Source organism: Grammomys surdaster, unplaced genomic scaffold (genome assembly GCF_004785775.1).
Source record: "Grammomys surdaster isolate TR1022 unplaced genomic scaffold, NIH_TR_1.0 125769, whole genome shotgun sequence".
Lineage (NCBI taxonomy): Eukaryota > Metazoa > Chordata > Mammalia > Rodentia > Muridae > Grammomys > Grammomys surdaster.
In genome coordinates this window covers 1,226,807-1,244,358 of record NW_021620600.1, presented here as the reverse complement: position 1 = coordinate 1,244,358, position 17,552 = coordinate 1,226,807, and the positions used below count along the sequence as shown (strand labels likewise).

General features: G+C 50.2%; 1 protein-coding gene across 1 annotated transcript in view; it reads right to left on the bottom strand.

Annotated features, from left to right (window-relative positions):
* The window catches only part of Lmtk3 (lemur tyrosine kinase 3), a 23,223-nt gene extending 17,515 nt beyond the window's left edge, over positions 1 to 5,708 (bottom strand). Inside the window, exons 1-8 of the mRNA XM_028788842.1 lie at positions 5,620 to 5,708; positions 5,387 to 5,499; positions 4,473 to 4,606; positions 4,097 to 4,247; positions 3,620 to 3,696; positions 3,307 to 3,438; positions 3,062 to 3,180; positions 2,062 to 2,099 (exon numbers count right to left, since the gene is read on the bottom strand). Of these exons, the coding sequence (XP_028644675.1) occupies positions 2,062 to 2,099; positions 3,062 to 3,180; positions 3,307 to 3,438; positions 3,620 to 3,696; positions 4,097 to 4,247; positions 4,473 to 4,606; positions 5,387 to 5,462 (727 nt within the window). The 5' untranslated portion in view covers positions 5,463 to 5,499; positions 5,620 to 5,708. The remainder of the gene's footprint in view (positions 1 to 2,061; positions 2,100 to 3,061; positions 3,181 to 3,306; positions 3,439 to 3,619; positions 3,697 to 4,096; positions 4,248 to 4,472; positions 4,607 to 5,386; positions 5,500 to 5,619) is intronic.
* Between the last annotated feature and the right edge of the window lie 11,844 nt (positions 5,709 to 17,552).

Below are 17,552 nucleotides of genomic sequence, written 5' to 3'. Positions count from 1 at the left end.
TCCCTCTCCCTCTCCCTCTCCAACTCTGGGTCTCTCTATATAGCCCTGGCTGTCCTGAACCTAACTATGTAGACCAGGCTGGCCCCACACTCACAAACACCTGCCTGCCTCTGCATCCTAAGTGCTGGGATTAAAGGTGTGAGTAACCACCCCTGTCTGGCCTTCACTGTTTTTTCTTTTTTTCCTTATTTCTTTTTTTTGTTTGTTTGTTTTTTTGGTTTTTTTTTGTTTGTTTGTTTTTTTGTTTTTTTGAGACAGGGTTTCTCTGTGTAGCCCTGGCTGTCCTGGAACTCACTCTGTAGACCAGGCTGGCCTCGAACTCAGAAATCCTCTGTCTCTGCCTCCCGAGTGCTGGGATTAAAGGCGTGCGCCACCACCGCCCGGCTTTCCTTATTTCTTAATCTTTTAGAATTATATGTATATAGGCATGTTTATGTGCAAGTGAGTGCAAGTGCCCATGAAGGCAGGAGAGGGCTCCAGATCCTCTGAAGCTAGAGTAATAGGCACTTGTGAGCCATGTGACTTATAAGGTACCCAAGAGCTAAACTCAGGTACTCTGAAAGAGCAGCATACATTCTTAACCACTGAACCATCTCTCCAGCCCATGTTGTCTCTGCCATAGCTTAGGCCCCAGCTGCAATGTGGTCCCCCAAACGGCTTCACTGCCTCTTCATTCAACCTTGCACCCAAATCCTTCCCAAGACTTCCTCTGCTGGATGGGGGCAGTGGCTCCCACACGCGGCCATGGAGAACACTCTGTGAGAGGGGCTGTTCACACTGTGGGAGGGCCTTGCTATTCTATGTATTTAAGGGACAGTTTCACTCTGCAGTCCAGGCTGCCTGGGAAAGCATAATCCTCCTGCCTCAGCCTTCAGAGTGCTGAGATAAAGGGTAGGTGTGCACCACCAGGCCAGCTGCTATTGCTGCTTTTATTCCAACACGTAGACATACGCTTGACTAGACTTCCCCCTCTGTCCCAGCTGTGTCTGAGGGATGCTGGCCACTGCCCAACCCTATTGTACATTCTCTCTTCCTGTAATCAGCTTCCCACAATGCTTTGCAAGACTGCTAACTCCTACAGAACCCAGACTCCTCAGTCTTTCAAAATTGCCCTACAGACCCTTCCCTTTCTCTGTCTCGTTCTGATATCCAAGCTGAGTGGAGCTGCTACAGGAGAGTTCTTTCTCTAACACTGTATAATAAATTCCAAGGGTCACTTTGGCACTGGAGCCAGGCTAGTATCTGTGCTACAACCACAGCTTGGCGGGGTCCTCAGCCCTTGCCCTCCTAGGAGGACACACCTGACATCTTACTTTAGGGATGACATCCCACATGTGGAAAGTACCTGTCATGTGCTGGGACCTGAGAAATGACAAGAAGCAGCAACCAACAATGGGGAGAGAGAAAGTCTGGATTCACCACAACTCTGAGAAGCAGAATGAAGACGGGGTGATCCAGAAGGGAAGAGAGGCTCAGAGAAGTGAAGCAACTTGCCTAGTGCCACATAGCTGGGATTTAAGTTCAAGGTCTATGTCTGGATCAGCAAGCATCTGCTGAGGGCTGATGGAACTTGTAAACCTCAGAGGCAGGGAGAACAATGAGAAGCCAGTCAGCCTGTGCTGTCCCAAGAGATTTCTGACATGGGTCAGCTATGAAGCACCTGAAATGTGGCAAGTGTCACTCAGGAAATGAAGATTTAAAGTCATTTGTTTGTAGCCTAGGTCGGCCTCAAATCCCTAGAGATCCTCCAGCCTCAGCCTCCTGCAAGTTCTGATTACAGGGGTGAACTACACCTGGTGTTCTGAATTGATTTCATTTCCTTTAGCTTAAATTTAAATAGCCTTGGTCTAGAGAAAGACAGGCAATAAGCAAATAGAAAGGCAAAATAAGACTCCACTGTATGTGCGTGCACACAGGCACGTGCACACAAACACACACACACTTTTTGAGACAGGGTGTCCTTCTATAGCCCAGGCTGGTCTCAAGCTTACAATTCTCCTGCCTCAGCAATGAGTACGGTTGCAGGCAACACTCACCATGCCTGTGGAAGGCCCTTCTAACCTGGGCCTGTGACAAAGGCAGGCCTCTTTGAGCTAAGACTAAAGGGAACATGAACCCCCAGTTCAACATTAGACATGGCAGGTAAGCTGTGGTGTTCTACAGAGAGAGAGAGAAGTAATAATGAAGGCCTTAGGGCAGGGAAGCAACTGTGGTATGTGTGGGAGCTGGAGGGAAGGGGTGGGAAACTGAGGTCAGTAGGACAGAGGCAAGAAGATTATAGTGTTAGACTGTGCATGGCCTGTGGACTACAGAGAACTGAGGCCACGCCCAGAGAGCACTGAGGAACCATGGAAGGTCTTGGAACAATGCTGGACCAGACTCTAAAGTCTGTGTCTTGATGGATGAGCCATATGCACTTCCTATGAGTGGAAGCTCATACCTCCAAACACAACCATATGTGTTAAGAATGGAGACCTGGGGTTGGTGAGATGGCTCAGTGGTTAAGAGCACTGACCTCTTCTAGAGGTCCTGAGTTCAATTCCCAGCAACCACATGGTGGCTCACTACCATCTGTAATAGGATCCGATGTCCTCTTCTGGTGTCTGAAGACAGTGTAATCATACATAAAATAAATAAATATATCTTTAAAAAAGAAAGAAAGAGAGAGAGAGAGAGAGAAAGGAAGGAAGGAAAGAAAGAAAGAAGGAAGGAAGGAAGGAAGGAAGGAAGGAAGGAAGGAAGGACACAAGCAGGGAGCTAGCAGGTCTTTCTCACAGTGGAGAAGGCAGGTCAGGCCAACACAGGGATAGTTTGGTCTTAACTGTTGCTAGGATGAAGATGCCAGGTTCAGTATCCTGGAACCCCTTCTCCATGTTGTCTCTAGCTTTCTCTAGGGAAGACCCAAGACTCCAGGAGGGAATTGCCAGCACCAAAGTCACACAGCCAGGAAGAAATCTGAGACTGGAAGCCTGGTTTGACACCACACTGGGTTCCCCCTATTTCCAAAAATCTCCTCTACCACTTGGTACTTTGTTTTTCGAACCCCTGTCCACAGACATACCTGTAGGGCTGAGCCTCGGAGATGAACTTGCGCTGCTCCAGGGGTCCTGCACTAGCCCGGAGTTCCTTCACCACCACCTGAGCTGGTGAGTAGTCTGAGAAAACTTCCCCGAGGATCACCTGATCAAGGAGTCCTAAGATCAGTGCTGACCTGTGCCCAGCTGGTCCCCAGGGCAGCTCCATACATCCCAAACTCCCAACCACTTCCAGATCTTCCCTTCATGTCCCACCTCCCTGGTCCCCTACCAGACACAGAGTGAGAGACTCACAGGCCCAGAATCCGATGCACGCGGGACGGATGGAAGGATGGACAGACTGACGGACGCGTGGAGAGCCGGGTGGCGAGGCGGAGTGGTCAATGGAGTGAGGAGGGAGGCGCTGACCGACAGATGTGGGGGTAGGTGGGTGGGAGTGGGTGAGAGGTGGAGGTGGAGGGGCAGGCTGAGGGGCATGGGGCTAAGGAGGCCAAGAGCAGATGACAAATGGGGGTAGACACAGAACAGGAGCACATGCCAGAGATGTATGGATACCCCTTCTGCCTCCCACCCAGGCCCCTCACCTTCCCAAACCAGCCGCTGCCAATCTCCTGCAGGTAGCTGAGGTGCTGGCGGCTCAGGCCCAGGGGGGTGCTGATGTCTGAGGAGGGGGCAGGAGGGGAGGCCCTGAGCTTCTCTCCTATCAAGGATGCCCCACACCACCACAGTGGGAGGGGTCTGAGGTCAGAGTAGACAACACTCTTTTATTGGCTGTCTCCAACATTCCATGGCAGGGTCCAGCCTCCTCATTGGCTGCCCATGAGATCCAGAGCCCAATCAGCCCTTCCCTTTGGTAACGCTAGCTCCAAGACTGGTTAGTAGGCTGGCTCCCAGGTAAAGATGGCACCAGGGCCATCCTGCAGGATTCTTTCGATCTGGGGTTTTCTGCAAGATGGTGTGTGTAGCCTGAAGTTGCTGCCACGAATATAGGGCGCTGCACTCTACCCTCTACCCTCCCTCAGTGTTGGGATCGCAGGATCTTGGAGTGAAAGGTGCAGTACCTGAGTGTGCAGGTTGTGGGGCAGGCATTGGCAGTGAGACCTCTGCCAGCGGCAGAATATAGACATCAGGCAGTGACTGTGAAGAGGAGGTCTCCTCCGCAGGGGGAGTGTACTCCCCAGAGCAGTCCTCCCCTTCCGGGTTCTCAAACTCCTGGGGTGCGAGAGGTGAAGAATGGGAGCATCGGGAGGAGGGTGCTGAGATGCCACCATCCTGCCCTAATTGCCTCCCTTCAGTTCACAGACCTGTCCCTCAAATCCCAGCCCCATTTCCGCTGGTGTGCGGATCCCAAAGCCCTAGGTCTTGGGAGTGCCCTGGGACCTCCAGTCTCTTTGCTGCCTGGGGTCTTTCTCCTAGGTTAGTCCTAGGGCACCTCACCTTGAAACGAACATCACCCCGTTTGCAACACAGACAGGTAAGGAGGAGGAAGATGAAGGCCAGCAGACCCGAACAGGAAATGAGGACTACAGCGTAGGGCGGAGCCAAAGGGGCCCGGCTCAGAGCAAATCCATCTGTGGGCACAAGGCTAGGTTGGGGTCTGGGCTTCAAGACACTGGCTACGGGACTCCATGCCCCTCCCATTCTGGGCTAGTCTTGGACTACAACCCCCATGATGCTCCGAATCCAGGGGCCCCTTGGCAGAGGGGCCAGGTGATCTAATGTATTGTGGGAGTTGTAGTTTAAGGCCTTCCCAGGTGGTTGGGGGTGGGGCCCCTCCTTTCGGTCCAAGCTGGGACCCACCCCCCACCCCCCACCCCAAACGCATCCCGTAACCCGGATACATTCTAGTGACTAGCAATAAATAGTGAGGCCTGGAGCTCTGAGAATTTACAATATGCTACCATAGACAGCTTCATGACCACCATTCCCCCAATTGCGGGCTGCTGGAAGATATTTGCCCCGAGCTGAACCCACTGCCCACCCCATGCCTGAAGGGTGACTGAGAACTGTTTCTTTTAAAGACACTGGGAACACAGACTTGTTCTCTAGCTTCAGCCTAAGGCCTGGGGGACGGGTCTCTGCAAAGCCTGAGCTGTGTTCCCCTTAGAAATAGGGTCTCTCTTCCCCCAAACGCTGCGGCCTTCCATCTCCCCGCGCACCCGTGTGCACTCGCGTGCACATGAGCTCACATGCACGCTCACAAGCACGCACTCGGCCCGCAGCCCACTCCCCACCCGCCCTGGCTGGTCTCCCTGGCCCTGCAGACCCGCTCGTCCCCGGGGACTGCGCACAGGTGCCGGGCGGGCCCGGTGGGGGTGGGGCGCGGGCCGCGGACGGCTGGACATACTCACCCGGGTGCGCTGGGGACGCCAGGCAGCCGGAGGCGGAGACGGCCGCCAGGAGGATGAGCGCGCCGGGTGCAGGCATCTTGTCCAGGATGGAAGGGAGGTGGAGGAATCGGCGGCTGGGGAGGAGGGGGGGCGGGCCCTCAGCCCCCAGCCATGGGGACCCGCTCAACCCTGGCCTCCCCCAGCCCAGGAGAGGGGCGAGAGATGCAGGACAGGGGGAGGGAGGGGTTGCTTACTGGCTCAGATACCCCCCTCCCCCTCCTCGAAAGGACAGACGGATGAAGGGATGGAGAGGCGGACGGAGGAGAGGAGCTGGGGAGCCGGGGTTGCTGGGGCAGGGGGGAGGGGAAGGTTGGGGGGGGGGAGAACGAGGGCCCCGCCCCCGAGGACAATCCGGATTGGGGGAACAGAGAGCCTGTCAGAGGAAGGGTGGGAGGAGGAAGGAGGGAGCGTTGTCATGGCAACTGGTTCCCGGTTGCATTGGCTGCCAGGCGGGAGGGGAGAATAGGGAGGGTGAGGAGGGACAGACAGAGACCAACAGACCCTTGGAGGGGGGCAGGGTCCACAGTGCGTGGCCCTGACACCACTGTGACACAACACTGGTGCCCACACGTGTGCTACATGCTAAGATGCAGATATCCAGCCCACGCAGCCCACACACAGCTGACACATGTCACAGGAACCTTCACAAGCGCATCTCATACAAAGGTGGACAGCCATCAGCAAACGGAGACACGGACACGTCACACACAAAGACACAGGGACAGACCACACTGAGAATGTATAGGCAGTTCAGACTCTGGTTGGTACAGATTCACCCAGCCACACAGGAATACCCCAGCATCACACGCACGCACACGCACATATACAACATAGCGCTCCAAACATAGGGAGGTATCACAAAGATCCATTCAGACCCTTTGGGACATGAGGAGGTATGTTGTCATAAACTGATATTCCACACAGGCAACAAAGAACACACAGAAATCACTAATTCAAGCACATAAAGACAGTTGCATGCATACAGACACAGGCTGGTTAGTCACATATGTGAACATACAGAAACAACACATGCATGTATGCAGACACTGGGTATGCGCATTGCTCACTTTCGGGGACAAACGCATATCACATACATGCACACGGGAACACACAGTTCATACATGCAAAGCCACATCGCGTATGCAAAAACAAATACAGAACAGGGATACAAACATGCCCTGTGCAAATGTACAGTCACACGTATTACACACAAAGGCACACCACCTACCTAAACACAGAGCACGAATGGACACACTCTTTAGACGTGATTATGAGGGTTCCTTATCCACTGCAGCCTCGTCACATCACATACACCAACACACATGGGCACAAAAGATGCATAAGCGTAGTTTATTTCATGTATTTATTCTTAGCGGGATTTACTCTGCGCCAGGCGTTCCCCATGATTTACAATATTACCTTCCAATCATTACAACAGCCCCCAAGACAGGTGTTTTTATCATGCCCAACGTATAGGTAAGGAAACTGAGGCACAGAGAGGGGCAGTCACCTGCCCCATGCACAGAACAGGGGATTGGCAGAGGTAAGACTGGAATCTGGCCGTCAGGGACACCGACACATCAGACAAGACACACACACACACACACACACACACACACATCACGTGTCAGGCTGCAGTCTCGGGGTCCCACCCTACGCGGCGGCACACAGAGTTGCAGACACACCCGGAAACACGGACTGCCGCCCTCGGCGAGGATGTCTCCATGGTCCAGGAATACCTGCGACTCGTCCCCTCAGTGAGGCTGGACCGGAGCTGCGCGCGCAGCACTGCTCACTGGGGGCACTGGGAGGAGGGGAAGCGTCTCGGGGAGCTCACTGGAGAAACTGAGGCAGGATCATCGTGGAATGGAGGATCAGAAAGGTACAGGGGATGGAACTGGAGTGACCGGGAAATGAGCACGCAAAGCAGAACCCCCTGACTGAAGAACCAGAACCTGGAGAAAGAGAGGCTTACAGGGAGTTATGGGCCTGCGCAGAGTGTTCTGGGAAATGCAGTCCTTGTTGGTTCAACTGGGAGGCTTAGTTTGCCAGTTGCGCCACCTGAGGGGATTTTAGCCTGAGGGTGACAGGCCGGGATTGGCTACCAGTAATGAGGTCGGGAAACTTGCTGTTTGTTCATAAGTTCACTCAATAAATGTTTATTTAATTACTATCAGTGTGATTAGTTCAGCTGTGTGCCAGAAGTCAGGACTGCCGGAAGAAGCCGGCTATGTTGACCAGTTCCTCAATCACCACCAAAGTTTTGTGTGGATTTGCTTTGTCGAGACAGGGTCTTACTGTACTTAAGTGGTACAGGAACTCACTCTGTAGCTCTGGACGTCCACAAACCAGCAACCATCTTCTGGCCTCAGGCTCTTGAGTGCTTGGATTACAGGTGTGGTCCAAGTAACATTTTAAAAATTATTATTTAATAATAGTATGCATCAGTAATATATTATTGATATATCGTTGTCTTTGTTTATTACTGTTGATGTTACTGTCATTGTTAGTGGTAGTATCAGTAGAGAGGAAAGTCGAGCCAGCAGAGTGGACCTCCTGAAGAGAACAAGGATTTTCTCATTGCTTCAGTTTCCAAAGTCCTAGGATTGCAAGTGTCAACTGCTACACGGAGTCTCTAAAGCAATGGCAAGGCACCAGCATCCACGTCTTCACAAGCCCCAGAGAGATAACCCTCAGGCCAGCTGTCACACAGGTAGAAAAGTCTCTCCAAGGAAGATGGAGAGAGTGTGGGAAGAACTCAGGGCAGGTGTCTCTGGGAAGGGGACTGTGAGGCACAGGTAGGGGAGGAGGCGAAAGAGGTAACTGGGAAGTAGGTCAACGAATGTTGTCAGAGGGGGTAACCCTGTGGGCAGACTTAGCACATCCTGAGGTCAGTGAGAGGCTTTGTACCCAAACTGCAGGGGAGTAGGAAGCGAGTGGTGTCACAGGGAACAATGGGTTGATTTTCAGCCTCCTGGCAGCCACTGAAGGATGTTGAGCTGTGTTATGGAGAAGCTGACTCTGGTAGGACCTCCACCTGGGGTGAACCAGACAACCGTAGTGAGAGTTGGGGCTCAGGGAAGGGAGACAGCAGCTCCACTAACTGTGGCTGGAGGAAGGAAGAGCTTTGAGGTTGATAAGAGGAACGGGGCAGTAGCCCCCACACCTGATGCTGGGGCTTGTGAAGCAGCCTTAGGAAGCAGCATTGCAGTTACTCAAAGTGCTAAATACAGGCACCATGAGATCCAGCTAGTCCACGTAAAAACTTGTACTTTCGAGCCATGGTAAGGCACACTTGGAGTCCTCGAGCTGGAGAGGCAGACACAGGAGGTCCGGGAGTTCAAGGCCAGCCTGAGCTACTGGAGGACTTGCTGTGTTTGTTTGTTTTCAGTTTTGTTTCTTTTTCTTTTTTTTTTGTTTTTGTTTTGGGTTTTTCAAGACAGGGTTTCTCTGTGTAGCCCTGGCTGTCCTGGAACTCACTCTGTAGACCAGGCTGGCCTTGAACTCAGAAATCTACCTGTCTCTGCCTCCCAAGTGCTAGGATTAAAGGCATGTGCCACCACTGCCAGGCTGTTTTGTTTCTTTTTGAGACAAAATATATGGCCCTGCCTGGCCTCAAATTCCCAGAGATCTGCCTGCCTTCTCTTCCTGAACACTGGGATTAAAAGTATGCAATACAGGTGTGCTCCGCCCAAAACCTTTTGTTTTGTTTGGCTAAAACAAACAAACAAACAAACAAACAGAAACAAAACTAAAAATCCCAAGCCTTGTTCACAAATGTCAAACCAGGAACCTGTCAGCAGATGGGTGGACAGACAAGATGTCCTAGTCACACGACGGATGGATCATTATTCAGCCGTGAGAAACAACAGAGCACTGATACCTCCTTACGTGTGAAAAGGCCTTGAAGCTATTACAAGGAGGGCAAGTCCCCAGCACAACAGCCCACACAGAACCCTACTCTCTGCATCACCAGCTGACACACTAAACCTTTGCCTCCTTCAACTTGGTTTTGGCATTTTTATCTCCCTAGTTTCCCATTTTATTCCTGGTGCCCCATCGAGAGCCTATCACACAGTGAGTGTTCAATAAATGTTTGCTAAAGCGAAGAGCTTGTTATCATTTGCTGTGGGACGATTTGTTGCCTGATCAAGGCCGCAAGCTTCCCGTGGCTCACTGATTTGGTATCTCATTTCAAGGAAGAGAAAGGGCAGAGGGTCTGGAGACACAAGGCACGAGCTGTATTGGGTCAGGGTCCTTTGGGGAGGGGCTTTTAGTGAGGAGGACATCTGGGCTGCTGGAACAGGGTGAAGCTGGGGCAGGGTAAGAAGGATGGTCCAACTCATCATTCCCAGAAGTGAGGAACAGCTAGAGACATTTAGGAAACACCCGCTGTCCCTAAATCTTACAGAGCTGTGGGGTAGTCACCAGAGAAGACTGCTCAGGTGTGGGTTGAAGCCAATAGGAAGTCTTTATTAAGCCACTGGTGACCACACTGGGTGTTCAGGATCCCAGTATAGCCCCAAGCCTTTCCCAGGGTAAGCTTTTAAAAAAATTTACATATATGAGTACTCTGCAGCTGTCTGTCTTCAGATAGACACTAGAAGAGGGCATCATACCCCATTACAGATGGTTGTGAGCTGCCATGTGGTTGTTGGGAATTGAACCCAGGACCTCTGGAAGAGCAGTCAGTGCTCTTAACCGCTGAGCCTTCTCTCCAGCTCACCTTTTCATATTGCAATGCCCCACATCTGGTCTTCTCCCTCCCAACCCCGCTCCAGCCACTCCCTTTTTCTGAACACCAATGGTGAGCTGCCCCAGTGACTGCACTCTCCAAGGCTGATGTCCATTTCAGGCAAATCTCTGCAGTTCCTGGTGGCATTACAACAGCCTCTGCTGGCATCCAGGATTGCAGCCCTTCTGCTACTGCTGCCCTCTGCTCTTTCTCTTCACTAGGGTCAACTCACCTGACTTTGCTCGGGGAAGTGCTTTATCTATATTGTGTCCAGCTCCCAGGTCTCCAGAATGGTTTAGTTACTTTGAGGCTGCCCCTCATAAAATCTAAGGAACTCTCAGTCCAGTGGGAGAAGAGGTGTTGTGGTTTCAGCCCATCATTAACTCACTCACTCATTCATTCGCCATGCACTTATGATGACGTCATGTTTTTGCATATGTATAAGCCTTGTAATGATTAAGTCAGGGACTCAGCATATCCCTCACCTCAGACGCTCCATGCCACTCTGTGGTGAGCAGCATACCACGCCACTCTGTGGTGAGAGCACTCTTTCCTGCTGCTTTGAAAGATACTGTTCGAGATTCTGACTACAGTCACCCATCATACGGTGCACCCAAACCTGCTCCTCCTGTTGGATCCCGATGCTCACACCCACCCCAGCCCAAGCAGCCACTGTCAGGCCTTCTCTTCACAGCGAGAGTGTCTGTGAGGTCATGCTTGTCCCACGAAACACAAAGGATGGCCTCTGGGCTGGGCCACCTTGCTGTAGATGACAGCATTTCCTGTTTGTTAGGGTCAGGGCTGAATAGTGCTCTATTGCGCCTGTCCTTCACTGTTTCTGTATCTGTTTTCTCCTCCCTCCACCCCCGAAGGGTGCCTAGGCGTTCCTGTGGATGCTTCTGGAGAACAGAGCCTCAGTGAGAGGGGCTGCCTATGCTCCCACCTCCTCTCAGCACACCGAGTTCACAGGCTCTGGACTCGGGAGCTGAGGTCTGTTCACCTGACTTTTATCTCACTGGAGAGGGATGTCTTTGTAGACCTGCCCGCAGGTGAGGGGGGCAGGCCTGCACCCCGTACGGATTTGCTCCCTGTCAGTCAGTTCTTGTCTTCTTATTGTTTCAGTGGTGTGGCTGGAATCCCTACTGGTGGGTTACAGGCAATGGCTCTAATGCCAAGCCATGCTTCCAGACCACTTTTAAGTCTTTATTTTGAGAGACCATTTCATGGAGTTTCCCCAGGCTGCCCCATCCTCCTGCCTCTGACTCCCAGTTGGTGATATTTTGGCTGTAACTACACAGCGGTGAACCTGAGCTTCTGGGAGCAAAGGTCAGCACTCACTTAGGACATATCTTCTGCCCCTGAGATGTGCTCTGGAGTTGTGATTTACAAGATGAAAAGTGGTTAGGACAGTGGAGCACACCGGGAATCCCAGCATTCAGGGGGTAGAACAGGAGGATCAGGACTGAGGTCATCCTCAACTGTATAAGACTTGTCCCTAAGTTTCAAGCCCAGTGGCATCCTCCATCTCCCAGGGGATCCAGAGGTGACAGAGATAATTATATCTACTAAGCAGACTGCAGATCCCAGGGCAGGTTGAGTAGGTTGAGTAGGTACTGTCATGGCTATGGCAGTGGACAGGACTTGGTACTCACTTAGTCTTGGGTACTTGGTGGCTACCCAACAGTCACAAACAAATGCAGGACAAAGGCTGGTATTGGTCATATGATCAATACTAGTGATGCTTTGTTCTGCAACCTGATACTGTAATGACTGAAGCCTGAGGTGTTTCCAGTCCCATCCGGGCCGTTCCAGTTATTAGAATTCTTGTTTATCACCACCCCCATTTTGGTTGTGAGCCTAGCCTTTAACGGCTGAGCCATCTCTCCAGCCCACCACCCCCATTTTGAAACAGCAGTTGGGATGAAACCCTATCTTCAATATTAGTAAAGAAATTCAGACATGGAGCCGGGCAATGGTGGCGCACGCCTTTAATCCCAGCACTTGGGAGGCAGAGGCAGGTGGATTTCTGAGTTCGAGGCCAGCCTGGTCTACAGAGTGAGTTCCAGGAGAGCCAGGACTACACAGAGAAACCTTGTCTCGAAAAAACAAACAAAAAAAAAAAAAACAAAAACAAAAGAAATTCAGACATGGTGAAAAAATTTATCTTGTATACGTTTTTTGTTTTGTTTTTAAAGATTTATTTTTATTATTTTAAAATTATAAGTATATGCATGACTATGTGGACATGTGCACATGAATGCAGTGCCCAATGAAGCCAGAAGAGGGCCTCAGATCCCCTAGAGCTGAGCTTACAAGGGACTGTGAGCTGCTCATTTTGGGTGTTGGGAACTGAACTTGGGTCCTCTGCAATAGCAGTACATGTTCTTAATCTCAGAGCCATCTTTCCACCTCTGTGTGCATTTTAATAACTTTGTTTCCTAAGGTTTACTTTGTAATTCTAGAAGTGATTTTTATTTATTTAATTTTGTAGTGATGAGAATGGACTCCAGGATTCAAGCTGTTGGCAGGTGTTCTATCATTGAGCCATGCCCAGTCCCTCACTGAAGATTCTAGGCAGATGCTCCACTCCTTAGCCACACCCTCAGTTCCTGTAGTTTAACCTGTTGTTAGAATGTAATTTAAACAATATAGAGAATAATTTTCTCCGTAAGCCTAGCTTGTCAGGTGATGTGCTCCTGCCAGGGAAGGCTCTAGAGCTGTCTTTTTGTCTTTGTTTTGAGTCTTGATATGTCACCCTGAGTGACCTGGAAATTGTGGCAATCCTTCTGGCTCTAACTCCCATATATTGGAATTACAGGGGCACCCTCATACCCAGATCTGTCTTTAAGCTTAAAGTACTTAAGATGAGAGACTGGGAGGTGGACCCATAGATAAAGCACTCACTGAACACATATGAGTGTCTGAGTTCTGGTCATTTGTAGCCATGTAAAAGCTGGTCATGGTGACCTTTAACTCCACCACTATGGAAAGGCAGGTTCCTGGGGCTTCCTGGCCACCCAGCCAAGCTGCAATGACAAGCACCTGGCTAGGGTCAGAGGGAAAGCCTGTCTCAAAAAATAATGAGAGGCTGGAGAGATGGCACAGAATACTGAGCACTTGCCACCAAGCCTGATACCTCTAATTCAATCCTAGAAACTCCGGGAAGAAGGAGCGAATCAACTCCTCTGTGTGTGTGTGTGTGTGTGTGTGTGTGCGCGCACACACACACACATACATTAAAAAAGTCAACATCTGCCGGGCAGTGGTAGCGCACGCCTTTAATCCCAGCACTTGGGAGGCAGAGGCAGGCAGATTTCTGAGTTCAAGAGTTCGAGGCTAGCCTGGTCTACAGAGTGAGTTCCAGAACAGCCAGGACTACACAGAGAAACCCTGTCTCAAAAAAACCAAAAAAAAGGTCAACGTCTGTATTCCACAGAAGCACACACAAATCAGCACACCTGTACATATATGTGCAGACATGCAACCACCACACACATAGCCGTATATTATATACACACCAAAATAAATACATAAATAAATAAATAATGAAGTAATGAAGACTAGATGAACTTCAGCCCTTCTGTTGCCCTCCCAACATTTCAAGGGCCCAAAAGCCAATTCTGCCCAGAGGCCTTTCCACAGTACATGCAGATGCTTGCATCATCACGAAAGTGTCTCAGGCTGGGCTAACAGAAGGTGGTATTTGTATGTACACACTACTCACCTGATTTCCAAGTTTGTGTTTCCAAACTGGCCCCATAGGCCTGCCAAGGAATCTCTGACAGTATCCCAAATGTAGTGGCTTACACAGTGGTGACTCATTGCTACTGGGACACCTGTGCAGGCCAGGATCTGTGAGGTGCTTCTTCTCTGGCCTCATTTCACCATGCTTCTCTGGTGAGGGTGGAGTTGGGGTGGGCAGAGGCAGGATGACCAAGAGGACTATTTGCTCACCCAGTAAGTGAGCTCGCAGAGGTGTCAATGATGTCTGCCCTTGTATCTTAATGCAGCCACTAGAACCCCAGGAAGGAACCCTCTGAAGAGCCTCCTCCGTGCACACATACTGTATCCAGCTCCCGCTTGTCTCCTGTTTAAAGCATATACCATGAGCCAAGCCCAGCATCTCATGGTACACCCCACAGGCATAAGGTTCTGTGGGTGTGGGTGCAGAGAGAGAGGACCAGAATCTCTGGGAGCAAATGTTATGCCAAGTTTGCAGGATCCCCAAGAGATCACCAGGTACCACAACTCTGATGCAAGAACACAAGAGTCTTTATTCGAATTCAGACTCAGGATGCAACCCTCCCTACACAGCAGGTCAGGAATGGGACGCTTGGGTCTAGGGGCTTAGGGCTTATATAGGAAAAATGCACAAGCTGGGGCTCTTGAGCCTTGGCGTTACATGATTGGGTAAATGAGTAAAGGAATGTTAACTTTCAAATCAAAAACATTTGTTCAGACAGCAAAGAGGGACCGTACATCTGGAAAAGGGCATCTCTGACGTGGGAAGGAATCACTCATGTTGTTACTGGGACCAGTGTTTCCCTGTTGCTGCAAGCTGGCCACAGCTGTTGTGTATGTTATGCTGGGAACACTTGGTGGTCTCTTTCCCAGCGCTCAAGGGTGGGGGCCTTATCACTCCAAGGACATCAATTTTCTGCTTCCTCCCAGGACAGGAGACAGCAGCCTTTCCCAAGGTTAGCAGCTTTAAATGGAGTTTCAAGGACAGGATGCAGTCTGTCCTGCTGTTGATTTTTGTCTTTACACTAACATGCAGAACTAACATTCATATGTTTTGATAGAGACACCACTCTGTCATAAGGACAGGAACACTCTGGACATGGCTCCAGGACTTGAACCCCAAATTTCCATCAAAGACATAGCATGACTTAGGCTGATGATCCAAGTGGAATCTCCTGCAGCCCAGGACGGCTTCGATCCCATGTGCAGCTAAGGATGGCCATAAACTGCTGTTGATTCTCTTGTTCCCACCTCATGAGTGCTGAGATTACAAATGTGTACCACCACAGCCACTTCAGAGTCTTCTAAACTCAATTTTCTGTGACCAGGAAAAAAAAGAAGCGTAGTGGGTACTTGCTACCAAACCTGAGTTCAGTCTCTGGAACCTAGGTGGTGGAAGGAGAGAATAAACTCCACAAGCAAGCCATGGCACTTGTGTGCTCCCATGAACCCATGGCGAATTCACATAAAGTAAATAAACCCATTAAATTAACATAAACTGATTTTCTGTGACCATACTAACATTTGAAATCTAGAGCCAGATTGGGCTGTAGTTCACTTGATAGAGTGCTTACCCAGCATACAGAAAGTCTTGGTTCTTCCCCTAGAGCAGCAACAAACAAACAAACAAACAAAAAAAACAAACAAACAGGCCAGAGTGTGGTGACACTTTTCTTTAATCCCAGCACCTGGGAGGCAGAAGCAGGAGGATCTCTGTGAGTTCAAGGTCAGCCTGATCTACAGAGTTCCTGGACAGCCAAAGCTACACAAAGAAACCCTGTCTCAACAAACAAACAAATAAATAAGCCAAGCATGAGACCCTGCATGCTGACACACACCTTTGATCCCAGCACTCAAGAGGCAGAGGCAGGTGGATCTCTATGAATTTGAGGTCAGCTTGGTCTACATAGTAAGTTCTAAATCAGCTAGAGTTATATAGTAAGACTCTGTTTCCAAAAAAAAAAAAAAAAAAAGCAAGCAAACAAAACCGTGGGCAATTAAAGGTGGCACACACACACACACACACACACAAAGCCGGGAGGTGGTGGCACACGCCTTTAATCCCAGCACTTGGGAGGCAGAGGCAGGCGGATTTCTGAGTTTGAGGCCAGCCTGGTCTACAGAGTGAGTTCCAGGACAGCCAGGGCTACACAGAGAAACCCTGTCTTGAAAATAAATAAATAAATAAATAAATAAATAAATAAATAAATAAATAAATAAAAATAAAGGTGGCACACACCTTTAATTGTAGCACTAGAGAGGCAGAGACTGGCATATCTCTGAGTTCAAGACCAGCCTAGTTTATTTAACAAGTTGTAGGCCAGCCAATTGCTGATGACCCCTCTCTCAAAAACAAAACAAAACAAAAACCTCAACAAAGCTGGTTATGATGGCCACACCTGTGTGAGGTGGACCCAGGAGGAGCACTTCATAGGAAGTTTGAGACCAGCTCAACTGATAGCTCTACCCTGTCAGAAAAGAGGCAAGCAAGAAGGAAGAAGCTAAAACCTGGTCTATTATTCTAGCCACTGTCTTTTTCTGATGTGCACCCTCAGAATGCTAGACGGTTGTGTGTGGAACACCAGGAAGCCTCTGAGACTTGGCTACTTCTTTATTGGCACCGAACAAACTTTCCCAACCCCAGGCAATCACCGTTTATGATGCCACCATTTCTTAGATGACGGCTGGGGAGTGACTTGCTGCACACCACCGGCTAAAGGTCTCTCTCTTTCTTCCCCATGATTATAAATTAAACCTAGAACATCATGTGTTCTGACCGAATGTTCTACCAGTGGTTCAAAGTTTTCTGATGGTGATGGGCAGATGTTGATTGGGTTCCCATGACCTGAAGGTTGGTCTAGGCAGGAGGCATCCCTCTGCACCATCCTAGGCTATGCTGACACACAGCCCTCTCCGGAGCTGCATGAGCAGCCCCACCCATGGTAGCTGCTTTCCCAAAGCAAGACACAAGGATGTGATGTGTCTTTTTAAATGTTTTTGAAATGTCCTTCCCTCCCTCCTTCTTTCAAGTGTGTGTGTGTGTGTACACCCTCTTCCTGTCTCCATTCCTCCATCCTACCCCCTCCCCTTCCCCATGCCCTCCCCCTCTCCCCTTTGGCCCCCCTACTCCCCAGTTCTCAGGCCTTCTCTGGGCTCTCTCCTATTCCCAGCCCCACCCCACCCTCTCCCTGTGCATCACCCTCTCCCTGCCCCTAGGATCTCTCAGTTTTGTGTCATCTGTGAAATTTAAGTAACAGTTTCCAGCAGGGCTTCCAGTGATCCCAGGAATTAAGAAGCCTGCAGCCAGCCCCAAGCAGGTGATTTAGTGACTGCTGCAGATGCTGTAATGGGTGAAGAGGTTAGAAAACGCAGCTAGGACATTGGCTCACATCTGTAGTTCCAACACTTAGAAAGCCGAGGCAGGGGGGTGGCTACAAGTTTGAAGGTAGCCTGGGCTACAAAGTGAGTCCGAGTTTATTTCTTTTGTTTTATTTATTTATTTATTTATTTATTTATTTATTTATTTTCAAGACAGAGTTTCTCTGTGTAGCCCTAGCAGTCCTAGAATTTACTCTGCAGACAAGGCTGGCCTCAAACTCAGAGATCCTGCCTCCTGCCTCCTGCCTCCTGCCTCCTGCCTCCTGCCTCCTG